The 17,355-nt window shown below is 36.0% G+C and overlaps 1 protein-coding gene across 3 annotated transcripts in view; it reads right to left on the bottom strand.

Moving 5' to 3' along the window:
* The window catches only part of LOC118200559 (acetoacetyl-CoA synthetase-like), a 94,307-nt gene that overhangs the window by 65,288 nt on the left and 11,664 nt on the right, over positions 1-17,355 (bottom strand). The window contains exon 3 of one of the 3 annotated variants that reach the window (XM_035372518.2): positions 7,853-8,093. The exons of the other annotated variants lie outside the window; for them this stretch is intronic. Within the exon in view, the coding sequence (XP_035228409.1) occupies positions 7,951-8,093 (143 nt within the window). The 3' untranslated portion in view covers positions 7,853-7,950. Of the gene's footprint in view, positions 1-7,852; positions 8,094-17,355 lie in introns of those variants that run through there. 3 annotated transcript variants of the gene reach the window in all.

The following is a 17,355-nucleotide window of genomic DNA, read 5'->3' as shown; positions in this document are numbered from 1 at the left end:
AAAAATGACAAAACTATTAAGGATATCTTAAGCCAAATTAATAATAATAAAGCTAATACTTGTGGAAAATATTTTATTGACACAAAAAATGGTGTAGTAATGATAAAATTAAGACCTAGAGCGCATCATTTAAAGACAAGGCATTTAGAAAATAAAATTCTACTTCCAAATTCTTTAGTAAAACCTTGTTTAGAGATTGCTCATGCTCCGCATTTTGGTACTAGTAAAACTTATGAATTCATTAAGAAAAAGTATTTCTGGAAGGGCATGTTTTTAGATACAAAAAACTTTTGTGAAAAATGTCAACAGTGTTTGGAGAATAAACCAAGGTCATGTAAAACAATTACAAGCAATATAAAAAAATCTGATTTAGCACCTGGAGAAATGTTAGCAATTGACATTGTGGGTAAATTGCCCAGATCACATGATGGGAAATTTTTCATTCTAACTATTATTGATCACTATTCAAGATATTTAGAAGCTATTCCTCTGGCAAATATTACCTCTGCTACAATAATAAGGTGTATGAATCTTTATTTTTCAAAATTTGGTATTCCAAAAGTAATTTTATCTGATAATGCTTCAAATTTTTGTTCAGCTGAATTTGAAAAATTTCTAAAAGATCTCAATATTGAACACCGAAAAAGCTCCATTTATTATCCACAGTCTAAAGGAATCATAGAAAGAGTTCATCGAACTATGAAAGAAAGCATAGCTTCTTTATCCAATAAGGTAATCGAATGGTCAGATAGATTAGCTTTTTTCAAACTATATTACAACAATTCTAAACACATAGTGACAGGTTTTACTCCCGCACAGTTATTTTTTGGGCGAGAACTCAATACACCTCTAGATACAAATAATGAACCGGCAACGGTAGATAATCCTTTGTTACGTCAGAGAGAACACATTAAAGCTACTAGAGAATTAGTGAAACAAAACGAAGAAAAATATTTTCAGTCTCAAAATAAAGTTGTTAAAGGCAGAGAACCACCAAAATTTAATATTGGAGATGAGGTATTTTTAAAGGCTTTACAACCACCTCATGCTTTTCAGCCAAAATTCAATGGACCTTTCAAAATAATAAAAATTTTTCGAAATAAAAACTACTTAATTCAAAACATCGAAGACAACAAAACTACAAAAATTCATTGTAGCAAATTATTTAAAAGAGTTGATCCAAGGTTCAATTTGATTAATTAAGAACATTTATTTCATCGAGCTTGTTTTTCTTGTTCACTAAGTTAGAAAAAATAAATAAATAGAAAACATACACACATTTGTAAGTGTTAGGAAATTAGTGGATTTATTTCCAACAAAAGAATTTTTTTTTTGAGATTTCTTGATCAGTGTGGGTGTCGGTTGGCCACCTTCACTCACACGTTTGGTTGGCTGCAGGCTGGTCCGGGTTGACTAATGTCGTGGAATTTACAAAAAAAAAAAAAAAAAGTGTGCAGTACACTTAGTGATCATTACAAGTAACGAGCTAGACATGAAAATTGTGCTACTAAAACAAGCTTGAGTAGTAAAATATATATACATATATAACAATAATAAAAAGAGGAAGAAGAAAATTAATGTAAAAAAAATGCAATTGTAGAGTAATTGGTCTAGATGAATTTAGTAATTTCAAGGGCAAATTGATGTCATCCAGAAGAATTTATAGAATCTGTATAATTAGAAACTTGTCAAGAAAATGATCATTAATGCAGAGTTGTCTTTAACAGTGAAAATGTATGAATGTAAAAATAGGCATTAGCTTACAATTTCCATTTACAAAGAGAAAATTGTAACTTGACTACAGATTGTAATGAAAGTGTATGCTGTAATTATATGAGTAACTTGTATGATATGTATCAGTTATTAATTTTTGATTGTACTTCATATGTGTAGCACTTATCCCAGACAGTGAAATTATGATAAAATAATTTTTGACTATTTTTCATTTGATTTAACTATTATACCAGATCATACTTGTAATCAGTGTTGTGCGTCAGTAAATTTATCGTGCAATGAACTGTGTTTCGGTGAAATTTATCATACAGTGCTCAGCGTCAGTGAAGTGCAGTGTTCATGCGGTGATCTGTGCTTTTTCTTTGGCCGGAGGGAATGTGCTAGCAAGCCGGCATCTACCATCAGACGATATCGCTTCAAGAATTGTCATCGTATCGTCCAAGCCTTTGGTGGCAGTTGTTGGACCGGTTTTTTTCCTCTTCTGCTGCTGGCGTTCGGGGGTGTAGGACGGGCTTCGGTCTGTCCTCTCCCTGGCCAATATGATGTGCCATTTTCCTGCTTCGCTTTGCTGTTCCTTCGATGCTATCTGCCATAGATGAAAATCCTTTTAGTGAGATTTTTACATGAAGATTCAAGAAAATAATTACTCCTGTTTCCTGTACATTGCTGCAGAAGATAAATTTTGTTCGGCTTCTTCCTCCTTTTGAGAAATCTTCGCAGCACGTGTTTGTGAAACCTGAAACTTCCTGATCTAAAGAAGAAAATGCAGAAATACCAGGATTGATCAAGTATGCTTAATGACTGCCATCAAATTTTGATTGTTCCTTTTACACCAAGACTTTGTTTCGAGTGGATCAAGAAAGATTGACTTTATTCTGAGTGCAACGTTAATTCTGGTGATGCGCATCACTCGTGCTTGATGTTCAAATTTATTCGCCTTTGTTTATATTAATACTTAATTCAATATCAAAGATGAAGAATAAAATATAATTGATTTGGTAACATACAGTTGTCATACTTTGGGGTAAGTACTTTATTTTGCTGTCCTCTGTGGGTCACATATTTTATCCCTGTCATTCGGGTTATTGCGGAAACAACGTGATGTACTCTTAATCATTGTTGTAATTTCATCGCTGATAATTACTTACTAAAAAATTAAAAAATATAAATATTTTCACTACTTATAGCTTTTCTCAATTAATATTTCACCACATATGGTGCCATAATTATTTTTTACCACAGATACTAATATATTTTTACTACAGTTCCGTATAGACCACAGGCAAACATAGCAGAAAGAGTTAATAAAAGCATTGTAAAAATAATTCGCAGTTGCGTTAGCACACATCACAAGCGCTGGGATGGCTACATAAATGAGTTAGCTTATGCTTTAAGAACGGCAAATCACGATACTACGGGAAAAACCCCAGCAGAATTATTTTTAGGCCGAAAGTTAATTACGCCTTTAGATAAATTATTCTTTGTGCAACAAAGAGAGCAAGAATTTAAACAGAAAGATGTGCAAAAACTTATTGACCAGGCGCTTAAAAGCTCGTATACGGCAAGAAATAAGCAAAAAATATATTACGATAGAAAACTCCGTGAAGCAGATTTTAAAGTTGGGGATAAAGTATTGAAGCGGAAATTTTCTTTATCAAGTGCCCCAGACAATTTTACTGCAAAGTTAGCTCCAAAATTTGAAGGCCCCTATGTAATTCAGGAAATCAAAGGAGTCGTATTGTACCTTAAGAACGAGAGAGGGGAAATCTGTAAAGCAAGTCCCGACCAGGTGAAAAAATACTATAATCAAAATGATTTTGAAATCCTTAAACGTTTCTTGCAGGACTCAAGCCTAAAAGAAGTAGAAGGTCCAGAAATAACGTCACCCGTTCCACCACCCAAGAAGCAGAGAACTGAAGAGAGACCTAGCCCTTCTACAACGACGGTACCGAAAAGAAAAAACGAAAACTTTCAGACTCCAGCATTTAAGAAAAACAAGAACGCAAAGCCGCCGCGTAAAGAAACCTTGGTAAAGAGGAAAACACCACCTACAACGTATTGCAGTAGAAATTATACATCAAGGAGAACGCTCCCACGGCCAGAGAGTCAGGTGCAAACAAGGCCGCCGTTCCCGAAGATCAAAAGACAGCAGGAGGAACGAAAAGACCAGCACCAACAGAAGAAATTCAAGAATGACTCCAGACCGGAGGACGCCAAGACCAGCAATCCAAGGGAAAAACGAAAAAGACAGCAACCCGACGACTACTACGCCAAGAGGCCAGCATGCAGAGGACGAAAACGAAAAATTAATGTGGACGACACTCGGAGGTCATTAAGGAGAAGATTAACGTCCATGAAACCTATAACGTGGGAACAGTTCTGCCAGAAAAGAATGACGGAGTTCCAAACATCGAAAACTCAAAGATAAGTTAAAATTCTCTATAATTTTTTTTTCTTTTATTCCGAAATGTTATGCGTAAATACAAAGTTCTATATTTTGACGAAAGTCAATGTGTTTCGGTTGAGAATTAGTTTTGTTTTACTTTATTTAGCTAAGGCAAAAGTATTATTTTCTTTCAGTATAAAATCTAAGAACAAGCAGTTTCTGTTGGTCGAAAGACTAATTCTCTTATGTTAAAGCCAAAATTTGGCCGAAGATAAAAATAACTTCGTATTCTTGTATTAATAAGAATTTTAGTTTCAGTGCCGCCAGCTTGGCGAAGAATGAGTAAAGTAAAAATTTATTTTTCTCTTATTCATTTTATGGTAAATTGTAAAAATCATATGTATTAAAATTTTGTAAATATACGTAAATACTTGAAAGTTATGTAAAAGTAGAATTTAGTCTAGAAGCAGAGCATTTTAGATGCTAAATGCTTAAATGCTCAAAAGCAATGAATTCGAATTTAAGTATTAAACTGTAAATAAAATCATGCTTTAGTGCGAAAGCCTGCATGTCTAAAGATGAATGAGGGGGAAGTTAGAATGAATGTATTTTGTAGGGTTCTCCACCTACACTTGAATTTTAAGAATGTTAAAGTAGCTCATCGAGTGTTAGAATGTCGAGTAAGGTGTGTCTATTTGGTCGTTGAATTCTAACAAATCATTGTGTTTAGGGGAAGTGTTGCAATACTAAAACACGAATATTCCCGTTTGACACCACACATGGTGGAGAGCCAGGGTAAAGTTAAATTAATGCTTGAATACTTGAATGAATGTGAATTAAGCAGTAACTAAGGAAAGCGAATCATTTAAAAACAAAAATTTCTTCAGTGTCAAGAAAGTGTAAATTATAATGTATTTAGAAAGATACTGATACTTATTCCTTCCAGATGCTGGAAGGAAAAAAACAAGATTGATTGCTGAAGTCCAGGAAAAGTAGCTGTAAGAAGAGAGATTTAAATAAGTATCTAGATAAATTTAGTATACCTTTTGTGACATAAGATTTTTTTATGTAAACGAGGCTCTTAAAAGTTAGTTCAGAATTGTAGAAACTTTACAACAGGTCGTTTGTAGGACCTGCTTCCAAGTTTTCCAAATTCTGGCAGCGGCAAATGTAGGGTTTATATTTATTTTAACTAACATTTATTTTAAGTTTAAACTATCTTTCCTGTCAAGCCTTACTTTCCCCTGGAACTGCCAATGCCAGAGTATGTAAATTTTAGTAGAACGCGCAAGGATTCAAATTATCAGCGGAAGTATTCTGAGTTAAATAGAAAGGAAACGAGTTCGAAGGTGTGCTTTTCTTACTTCACGAGCGCGGAGGTAGTGAGTTAGAAATTGAAGAACCACGCGTTTCGGCCAGTGTGCTTGCCTCTGCAAAATTGTTAATCTTTCAACGTAATCTTCAGAGTTTGCTGAATTATCAGCGGTATTTTAGAACGCGGTGAGGTTAGTTACGTTTAGAGAGCCTCGTAGTTAGTAGCTTGTTAGTATTTCTTTTCAGGTTCTTATTTTTATTTTACCGCCGGGTCGGCGTAGTTTGTGAGCGTCAAGAGCACGCATTTGTGATTTCTAAAGTTGAATAAAAAGGGACTTAAACCCTTCGCAAGACTCTGTCTAATTTCCAGTTTCAGCAGTCACCACTTTGTTGCGTGCAGGTTGGAGGCGCGCAACTCTACAACGTAAATAAAAATGTATCGAAGAAGTTTATTCAGTTTATACTAACTTATTTGTTAAAAATGTAACTACTTTAAATGTAATTAAATGTTCTGTCCTTTCAAGTAGTTTCTTAGATGTCTTTTGTATAAGGTACTACCACACACATATATATACACACACACACACATATATATATATAAGTATATATATATATATATATGTGTGTGGTTTGGACAAAAATATGGAAACACCTCTTAAAATGCATGTTTGAACTGAAATGTTTTTTCCTGAAAAAATTGGTGGCCGAGCGGTAAAATCGCTGAACACTGGTAGTTCGGTCCGAGGTTCGAATCCCGCGAACGGGCTGGCTGCATGGGCGTTTTCGTAGTTTCCCCCATGTGTAACGTGTATACGAGTCAGTTTCCTTTAGAAAGTCCTCCACGAAGGCATCCCTCCCCTTAGGCAGATAGCCCTAGTGTGCTTTGCCATATTCTCAATAGACACACACACACACACACACACACCCTGAAAAAAACTGATGGTGACGATAATATGTTTCGTCCCTAACGCCACCTGTACAACATCCTCGATACGTCGCAACTGTCTTTCGTTATCGAGATAATTTTCTGTGCATGAGCGAATGCGTCATGTCAGAGCCAAATGAATTCGAAAGTGGGCAAACTGTTGGTATTAGTATGGTGGTTGCTTCCGTAAACAAGGTAGCTGAAGTGTTTGGTGTTTCAAGAGGCACAGTATTTGAGATTTTTAACAGGAAATCCTACAAAATTACATCCCCTAAATCTTAAAGCAGTTAAAAATGTGTGTTGAGTGATCATGAGAGACGATCATTGAGGAGGATTATGATGATAAATAAGAGAACGACAATGACTGCTGTACTCAATGTCGCACTCTATCGCTGCATTCAATGCCGTAGACTGCTTAGCTCAATGTCGCGCTCGAAAACTCTGTAAGCACAAAAATAGTACGAAGGGAGTAGGGTATTTTTGGTATCCATACGAGCAGGGTATTTTTAGACGATGCAAAAGCTACTCATCAGGGTTCTAAATCCCTGTAAGAGGAAAAAGTGGCGCCGAAATCATTAAACCTGTAACGAAAAGGTATAGAAAACTGCCATTTGTTCGGAAGAGTCTCTCCTCACACTTTTTCCGAGTCTTACGGGACTCGGAAACAGTGTGAGGGTTTACGTCTGGCCAGTGCTGTCCTAAGCGTATGATAGAAACGTTTTGCTGCCGGCAGTGAAACATGGCGGGGTTTTGGTCTTGGTTTGGACAGCCATATCGTAATACTCCATGTGACCCATCATTACTGTGCAAGGCCTCATTATGTGATTATTATGTCATATTATGTGATAAGAATTATGTGACTATTTCAGCTGATCACGTCCATCCCATGGTAAAAATTTTGTTTCCCAATGTGATGCTGTATCCCAAGACGATAGAGCTCATATTCACTTAGTTCACATTGTCCAGGGCTGGTTTTATGACCATGAGGCTAAACTGTCCCATCTATCACGGTCACCAGAGTATACCACCACATATCATCATTATTTTCAAATACTATAAGGTACTTTGAAGAGAAATCTGCGTGAGCGCTATTTACCATCATCATCGTTAATTGAACGTACCAACGTTTTACAGGAAGAATTGTACAAGATACCTATGAAATCGTACAAGACCTCTAATTATACATACCGAGAAGACTGCAAGCTGTTTTGAATGCCAACGGTTTTCCTACACATGGATTTCTGTTAGTCACCGCCCAACATGTTATATTTCGGTGTTGCCACATTTTTGTCCAACCCCTTACTTATGTGTTCTGTTTATATATGTGTTGTTATATATATGTGTATTGTAGATAAATATGTGTGTGTATCAAATCTTTGTAATTCCTTAAATATATCATTAAGTATACATAAATTATACATTAATATATCCTGAATATTTACAAACAATAACGGTACCTTCAAGCAGTTTTGTAAATAAGAATGCATAGCATGTCATATAGGGAGAAATCTATTTCTCTTTAAAATAAAATTAAAGAAATACAGAAATTTCGACTTTTGATCACAGTGTTTAGCTTCCCTTTACTGTAATATTATAACTGTAACGCTTTTTTCAATAAAAATGCGATTATCTGTTCATAAGGTTTAGATACGATCATGCCGAAGTAATTCCATATTTCTTCCCAAAATTTTCCAGAATTTTCTATTGACCATTTGTGGAAATCCCAATAAGAATCTGCAAAGGAATTTACATTAATTTATTTTTAAGTGGTCTTAGAAGTAAAGACGTGTCAGAAAAAAAAAATCACTTTTAAATTTAAAGGATAAAAAATGAATAAAATTATTGTTGACTGAAAGAATATATAATTTATATACACTCATCTCATCGAAGATTATACATTTAAAATAATTATGCACTTAAAAATATAAATAAATATTGACTATTCAGTTAGAAAAGCATTTCAATAACATAACATTAAACAAAGCATTTTCATTTTACATTTTATGTATTTTCATTTCGCGATTGTTTGAATATTGTGTGTATAGTTTCCATGATGAAAGTAATAAATGAAATTGTGAACATGGTTACAAACATATTATTACAGCTTTCGGTTGTTCAGGGACAAGATAACATATATCTATGTCAACGGATATATAGATAATCAACGGTCTGGTGTGCATAACATTACTGGAGAACGCCACGTTTACTGATTGACTATGAGCGTTTATTAAGTGCTATGTTGTAAGCCAAAATAAAAATTCAGAAAAATATGACTTTTTGAAAAGTTTCAAAGGGTTTATTAGCAATATGATGCAGTAGAATATACATCAGAAGGTATTGCGTGAAAAGTGTTGCATTAAAATAGTTCACTGATGTTATTTTAAGGTTTCTGAATAAATTTAAATGCCAACGTTTCGTATGCCTTGTGATGATATACATTTGGAAGTCTTGACATGATTGGATTGGATGTATAGAAAAACCTGATGTGTACATCCCTTGACTTCCTTGTACAAATAAATTATACGCAATTTTCCTGCATTTCATTTAAACATATTGAATTAACAGTTAACGAATTTTGAATTAAGTCTATTTCGTCGATAGCGCATAAACCACAACAGAATAAACCCACTCTTTAATGTTCACTATATTTATTTACCATAGCGACACTTCGGCGCTAGGTTCACTTAACAGCATTACATCTTATTCATTTTACAACTCAGAGTGCACAAAAATTATATCACCTGATTTATCACCTGAAAATTATATCACCTGACCATGTGATTATATCACATGTTCTTTTCAAATACTATAATAAATCTAAAACGATGTTTAAGAGAAATTAAACAAATAATAAAGACGCAGTTTTTTCACGCCACTTACCTAATGCGCATACGCTACTAATTAATTCTGTTCTCTCTTCGCGGCAAGTCAAAAATACATAAAAATTCAAAATATTTCTCATAGATGTCAATCAAAGTGAATTCGCTCGCTGATTGGAGAAACGCATACGCAGCAGTGGAAACGGGCCTTAAGAACGATATGCAATAATGTATCTGAATACTCTCTAATTAAGTAATTCAAATTAAGTAATTTGGGTCCCAATAAGGATACAAATGAATGTAATAATATAATACTGTATAATGTAATAATGATTAATGTATGTGTAATGTATATATAATGTATGTATAATGTACGTAAAATATATAATGTATGCCATTGTTACGCAGCAATAGTTTGTCAACAATATGTAATAATGCCATTATCAATCTTGCCTTAGACTTTCCCAGCTTGCAAATGCAGTGATGACCCTTGTTAGACCATGTAATTTTCTATATATACAACAACAAATACAGAGGCTCGGACAAGCGGATGGGAGAATATCCCCGGAGGGCGCTTTTGGTCAGTGGGACCGTCCTCGGGGTATACCGGACGCTGGGTTTCGGCGCCCCGTGCGAGACCCACGTGTGGCTCTCAAGTTCGACTATAGATACTGGTGGACGTGGCGCTACACCAATTAACCATATGGTAAAGGTGTGGTGCCCACGTCCTCCGTCGCATGTCGCATGTCATTAAAAATAGAAAGATATAGAAAAACATAAAACACCAAGTACAGTTAAAACAATTAAAAAAACAATTTTTACAATTAAAATTACACTTGTGCAAAAACAAGCTAATAACTTAAATGATAATTCCAGAATGAATTAAGCATAATTTAATTCGCAATAATAAAAGAAGACATTACTTTGTTGTTGCGAAGCTTAATTTCTCTAGATTGGCAGCAAATCAACTATTTTGCTAAGTTTCAAATGTAAACAAATATGGCTGCCGTGCTAATCAAAAATTAGGCTTAGCCGCACTTAAAAAACTTTTAAATTGTTGATATTGCAGGCAAGTTACCTAAAGGCATAAAAACTTTAAACGGAAGATAAAAACAACGTAAGTCAATAATATTTAAAGCAAAAAATGCACAATTTACAAACATATAAGAATAAAGAAACTGACCTCACTGAGCCTAGTAACAGAGTGGATATATATGTATGCATATATTTATATACTTTTGGTGCGGCTGATTACAACCAAAATGGTAAGGTGCACATCTACATTTCATAGCAGTCCTATATACAAAATTTCAACTTTCTGAGGTTTCTCGTTTTTGATTTGAGTTATGTGAGATATTAGGTAAATAGGTACAGATGCCACAAAAAAAATTTCTTCAGAATTCATTTAAAATCATTTTTATAATTTCTTGTGGTCCTTTATTCTTATGCATGGATGTCACAAACATAAACATCGTTAAATTGCATTCGATAGCGGTCAAAATGGATATTTTCGATGAAATATGATACCCGAAATTTTTCGCGATAACAATACTTCCTTTTTACTTCACACAAGGAAGTAAAAAAGAATGGAAACACGACTTAGATCTCCATCCACTGAATTGGAAGGGGGAACAATGTGGCCCATGAGCAATGCATTTCTGGCGTTGAGTGTAACGCAGATGCAGAAGGGGCAACTGAAATTGAAATTTATTACATGCTAACTATAAATGGCGAGCAGATACCAGAACGGTAAAAAATTATAGATTACACTTTATAAAAATTTATATAATGAAGAATTATAGTTTAAAATAATGTAATAAAAATTACTAATTTAATTACACATAAGCAATTCGTTGTGATTTATTTCTTAAGGTCCACGAATTTTATAATAACAAAGAATCAAGTGTATATCCCTAGCTTCATTTAAACTGCCAGATCAGTCCAAGTTTTAAAAAAGTATCCTTTCACTTGGACGGATCCGAAAGTCTCCCTATTACCATTACAAGAGAGCGGTATAGCTGATTGTTTATGTTTCCTGATTCGGGATAAATGTGGTGACTCTAAGCCACCCAAACTAAAATGTGGTAAACAATAATATGTTGTCATACGGATTTGGCCACTGGATCACTTTAAGTGGAGAAGAATGTAAGGAATTTTCTTCTCTCATATTGCGAATCTTTGTGGTGTAATTGAAGGCACTTCCGATTACCAACCGGAGTTCAGATTCCGGAGCAGACGTTGCTGATTTTTCGTGCTTCCTGATTACTTCTAATTTTATGTTTATTCAAAGTCCGAATTTCCTGCTTCATAAATTTCTTCTCATGCTCCCTAATTTAAAATATTTAATTGTACAACGTGTCATGCCTCGCGCTCGTTCAAACACGAGGTGGGTTCTTCTGTGTAAACTTACCATAGTGGGAAAATAACAGTTGTCCGCTTTGACATTTTCTTCACTAATTTATTACACAAACTGCACTATGGATACACCATACAACGAGTACACTGTAACATAAACTATATACAATATATATATACAAGGCGCGCAAAAGAAATTAAAATATATTTCTTTTTCTCTACGTTCTCACACGGCATGCTCGCCGGTCCAACTCCCCGTGCCCTCTCCGTCCAGTCTTTCTTCTCCCCACCAGCCTGCCTCGACCGGTTTTTCCGGGGTAAGTCACTTCCGTTCTTCGTCTTTCATCAGGGGAAGGAACTTCACACCTCCCCTCTGGTTTGTAAATATTTACGACTGAGTCGAAAAATTTGAAACCCATATTATTTTGGCACTTACCAGGTAGTCCCTCTTTTCCGGGACACCGCACAAGGAATCACAGTAAAATCAGAGAGCAAAAAAAAAAAAGGGTCATGCTACAGTTATAAACACTAACACAAAAAAGAACACTTAAAACACATAAACATAAAAACTGCACATGTCCAAATTTCTACAGCGATACAAACAAAACATTGCAATATCAACTCACTGACACTTCTTTAAGGAATAATTCGTTTACTAATATACCCTAATAACACAATCTTTTCTAAAGTAACCACAATAATACAAAAAAAATAATAAATGAAAATTACAATATCTATATACTTTTTGCCATACTAGCATTGAACATTATCGTTTCTAGTGTTACAATAATAAACAAACACACACAAAAAAATATATGATACCAACATTAGTTTCCTTTTTTTTTTTCAATTTAGTTCAGATTATTGGTCACTTATACATTCGTGAGGGATCCTCGACAATGCGTCTGCATCGGAGTTTTTAGCTCCTGGTTTATGCATTACAGTGACTTGGAAGCGGGATAGAGCTAATGCCCATCTCTGTAATCTAGCATTCCGGGGTATCCCTTCGGTTAAGTACTTTAATGGGTTATGGTCTGTATGCAACAAAATTTTATTTCCGTATGTCCAAGTTTCGAACTTGTCGAGAGCCCAAATAATTGCATACGCCTCTCTTTCTATAGTGCTCCATTTAGACTGAGCGCTAGTTAATTTCTGGCTAGCAAATGTTATCGGTCTAGCTTTCCCATACTCATCTCGTTGAAGTAAACACGCTCCAATACCTATTAGTGAGGCGTCTGTGTTAATTTCAAAAGGTTTCCGTATATCCGGCGTATATAAAGACGATGCCGTGTACAAAGCATCCTTTAATTCTTTGAATGCCTTCTCGGCTTCAGACCCCCAAGGTATATCATTAGGTATAGATTTTCTCGTGAGATCAGTTAACGGCCTAGCTACTTTTGCATAATTCGGAACATACTCTCTATAGTAATTATATAACCCCAAAACTGATCTTAATGCCTTTTTGGTTCTAGGTGGCTTCAAATTTTTAATGACCTGCAATTTCTCTGGATCTGGGCCATGTCTGCCTGAGCCTACTATGTGACCTAAATACTTTACCTCCGACTTGCCAAAAGAGCATTTCTCTAAATTAGCCGTAAAGTTCAATGTCTGTAAAGTACTGAGTACGGCTCTTAAATGTTTAAGATGTTCTTCCCACGTTGACGAATAGACAATTATATCATCGATGAAACTTTCAGCATAATCACTATGTGGTCTAAGAGCTTGATTCATAACTCTTTGGAAAGTTGCGGCAGCACCTGACAAACCGAACGGCATCACTTTCCACTGATACTGACCCTTCGGAGAAACAAAACTCGTCAGATGTCTACTTTCCTTCTCCATAGGGATTTCCCAATACCCCTTAAGAATATCTAGCGTAGACAAATAACGTGCTGCCCGTGCCTTATATCGAAGCTCTTCTGCGTTTTGCATAGGAAATGGGACAATCTGACTTTCCGCATTAAGCCCTCGATAATCACAACATAAACGTACGCTTCCGTCCCGTTTCGCTACACACACAATAGGGTAAGCAATCTCTGCTGTGGAAGGTTCAATTAAACCTCTTTCTAACAAATCAGCAATTTGCTTTTCCACCTGTGGCTTCAACGCCTCAGGTACCTTATAAACATGAGGTTGCTTTCTTTCAACTCCCGTTTTTAACCTGATACTGTGGGATCCTACCTTCGCACATTTAATCTCCCCGTCAAACACTACATGGAAAGATTTGATTAATCTGCTCAACTGATTCCTTTGTGACCTATCTAAATGTTTCCATTCCTCTGAAACATAGATCCTATCTAAAAGTTTGTCTACTTTAGGGTTTCTTTGAATAGGCGCGTGCTGCACCTCCCCAAATTCTGTGTCAGCCTCATAGATTATCCCTACTGCATTTATAGGCTGTAAATATTTCCGCAACTTATTTTGATGCAAATGTCTAACAGATTCATCTGGAAATTTTACCAAATATGAATGTGGAGACTTTTTCGCAACTATTTCTCCAGGTCCTGTCCATTTCGAGCAAAGTTTATTTGTTGACGTTGGTATCAGTACTACTACCTCATCTCCTATCTCGAATTCATTTTCCTTAGACCTCAAATTGTGATGATGAACATATTTCTGCTGTTTAGCTTCCGAATTTTCTTTAGCGAATTTCTCTGCCTCCTGTAACCTATTTCGAAGAGAAATTAAATATTCAGTAATTGATTCCCCAACTCCTTGTGGTAATACCGTCTCATCTACCCAACTTGATTTAAGTATCGCCAGTGGCCCCACTGGCACCCGACCATACATCAGCAAAAATGGTGAGACTCCGGTAGTTGAATTCGGTATCTCCCTATAAGCCCATAACAAATATGGTAACTGCTTATCCCAGTTTCTTCCTTGAGTATTTATCGCGTGATGCAACATTGACTTCATTGTTCCTATCCACCTTTCCACTAGCCCGTTTCACTGCGGATACACTGGCGTAGAAAATTTTGGCGAGGCCCCTAACCTAGTTAAAAATTCTTGTGTTAGCTTAGCCTTAAAGTTCGTTCCGTTATCCATGGCTATCATTCTCGGAACTCCTGTTCGCATGAAAATATCAATGAAAGCGTCACATGTAGCTTTCGCTGTTATCGCCTTTAGTGGAATTGCCTCCGGCCATCTGCTATGTTGATCAATAACACATAACACATACTGGTGCCCTCTTGAAAATTTTGGCTCAATCGGCCCTAAAACGTCCGCATTAACCACTTGAAATGGAAGTTCTGGCCTCCCTACTGCTGTAATTGGAGCCCTATCCTTCACTTTAACTTTCCTTCGTAGCTGGCATTCCTTGCAAGCTTCGCACCACTTCCGCACCTCCTTTGACAATCCTTCCCACCAAAACGACATTTTAATCCTTTCCGCCGTCTTCTTTGCTGCGAAGTGCCCCCCTTGTAAGCTTTCGTGAGCCAACTTCACAATTTCTTTCCTGCGGCTTTGAGGAACAACTAACTGACTACATCGCTGCCCATTGACACTTCCCGTATGGTACAAAATTCCTGACTCCAGCCAATACCCATTCTTGTTATTACGTGCATCCATGAACGCGCTTTTCAGCGAAATACATTCCGCTTGCTCCTGCCTAAAACGTTGAGTTTGCGATAAGGGTGGGTTATCAGCTGACACTTGCTCACTGCCTCCCACTTCTACTTCCCCCTCATCTTTACTCCTTACCAACGGTGTAGTACGAGCTATTTCCGCTTCACCTTCGACCTCGTGACTGGCTTTTTCTGTCGATTCCTTTCCGTCCAAGTTACTCGATACCTGACCAACTCCCAATACTAGTTTTTCTTCCTTATTTTCTCCCCAATAAATATCTCCTTGTTCCCTGAGAAGTCTAAAATCTCGAGGTGTCACCAGCGCCTCCTCGTTCAAATTATGCACTACTGCTGCATGAACGTTTACATAAGGCTGTACCTCCTCTTCTCCTGACCAGATACTGATAGGTACTGTAACTAATTGAGCTTCTACCTGGGGTCCCACGGCGGGTTGTAACCATATCTTCCCTCCAGACTCCAAATATTTTTGTGGAACTACCGATTCATGGATTACAGTAACTTCTGCTCCGCTATCAATCACTCCTCTGAATCTAGCGTTGCCTATCTGTAGTTCTATCCTAGGTAATTCCCCACTTGCCCTAGTTAACGGAATTTCTTCTGCATAGTTAGCTAACTTCAACCCTACGCATATTTTATTTAATCCCTTTGCTTCCACCTCATCCGTATCCTCTTTTTCGCTTCCTCTCTTGGGTTTCGCTATCAGGTTTATCGCTGGACAAAAACGCTTTATGTGTCCTTCACCCTGACACTGAAAACATTTTAGAACTTTCTTATTTGCCTGCATCATTCCTTGAGGTTCTAAAGTTTTTACCCCTTTGTACTTCTCCTTATCAACCCTGTAATCAGAACTGAAATTCCCCTTACTCTTATTTGGTCGTCCTAATTTTTCCCCTTGTCTTATCGGTTCCTGTTTTGGTCCCACTTTATTTACTTCCTGAGCACTCGTATTGTAATTTCTAGGCATTGCTGCAACGTAATTATCCAAATCATTTGCAAGCTCTGACGGAGATAACCAGTTTTCTACCTCTTTTAACAGTATATGCGCTTTAACATTTGCGGGTAATTGATCTTTTACTTGATCGACAATCAATAGTTCTCTTAATTTATCAAAAGTCTTAACTTTTCTGGATTCTAAGTAGAAATCAAGTGCTGCCTCAACCCTCGCTATGTGCTGAGTATACGTTTCCTCATATCTTTTTACACATTTTTCTAAATTCTTTTTATGTTGCAATGGGGTAATCTGGAATTCTTTTAATACTGTATCTTTAATCTTAATATAATTATCCAAATCCCTTTCACCCAGAGTTGAAATCAAACTTTTAACTTTAGTTTTTAAACTCTGCAAAATAATTTTCCCCTTATGTTCTTCAGGAATTTTATAGAGATTAAACATCATTTCCGCATGATGGAAAAAGAACGGCCATTCCTCAGCTTTAGATGGCGGGTCAATCATAACTCCTTTCATTATTTTTAAATGTTTCAAGAAATCATTTCCCTTGCTCTCAGCATCTGAAACCCCTTCATCCTCTGAACCCGATTTATTTCCTCCTTTATCTATTTTTCTACTCTGAATTTCTAATTCTTTAATTTTTATCTCGTGTTCTCTCTCTAATTGTCTTTCCCGAAATTCCATCTCTTTTAATCGGTCTTTAGCCGCATCTGCCTCTAACTTACACTTTTCTAGCTGCAGCTCCATTTCCTTTAACCTAATTTGAGCCTGCATGTTCTTAATAATTTCATCAGATTCTTCTGACACCCTATTTCTCCTTTTAGGACCCATATTAACTTCTGGTATTTCTTTTTACAGCTTTACCCATACAACACATAAATAACACTTAATTTTACAGGCAAACATACATATTTCACTACTACTGAATACTACCATTATTCATTTAGCAAACCTTATCATTAGTGAACACAATCATGAATACCTTTCTCATATTACTATTAACATGTATTACTACAACATATATTTAACATATATTTCTATTAACATATATTTCACCATATATTGTTAACACATAAATACCAAAAATTATATTAGCTTTTGAATTAGTACAAAAAAATAGTTCTGAATACATTGGCCTTACGCCGTAATACCTTACATATTCTGGAAATGAAACAAACATTTACTTATTGTTCTCAAACCATTAAACTAATTAATTTTTAATCAACCTATTAACTTTAATGACTAAAACATTTTGCCAAAACACGGCAACAACAAAAGTAGATAATTTC

The sequence above is a fragment of the Stegodyphus dumicola genome, chromosome 10 (assembly GCF_044657685.1).
Source record: "Stegodyphus dumicola isolate Sdum_Otavi_A_Nest chromosome 10, ASM4465768v1".
NCBI lineage: Eukaryota > Metazoa > Arthropoda > Arachnida > Araneae > Eresidae > Stegodyphus > Stegodyphus dumicola.
The sequence above is the reverse complement of the archived record's forward strand: the minus strand, read 5'-3'. Positions and strand labels throughout refer to the sequence as shown.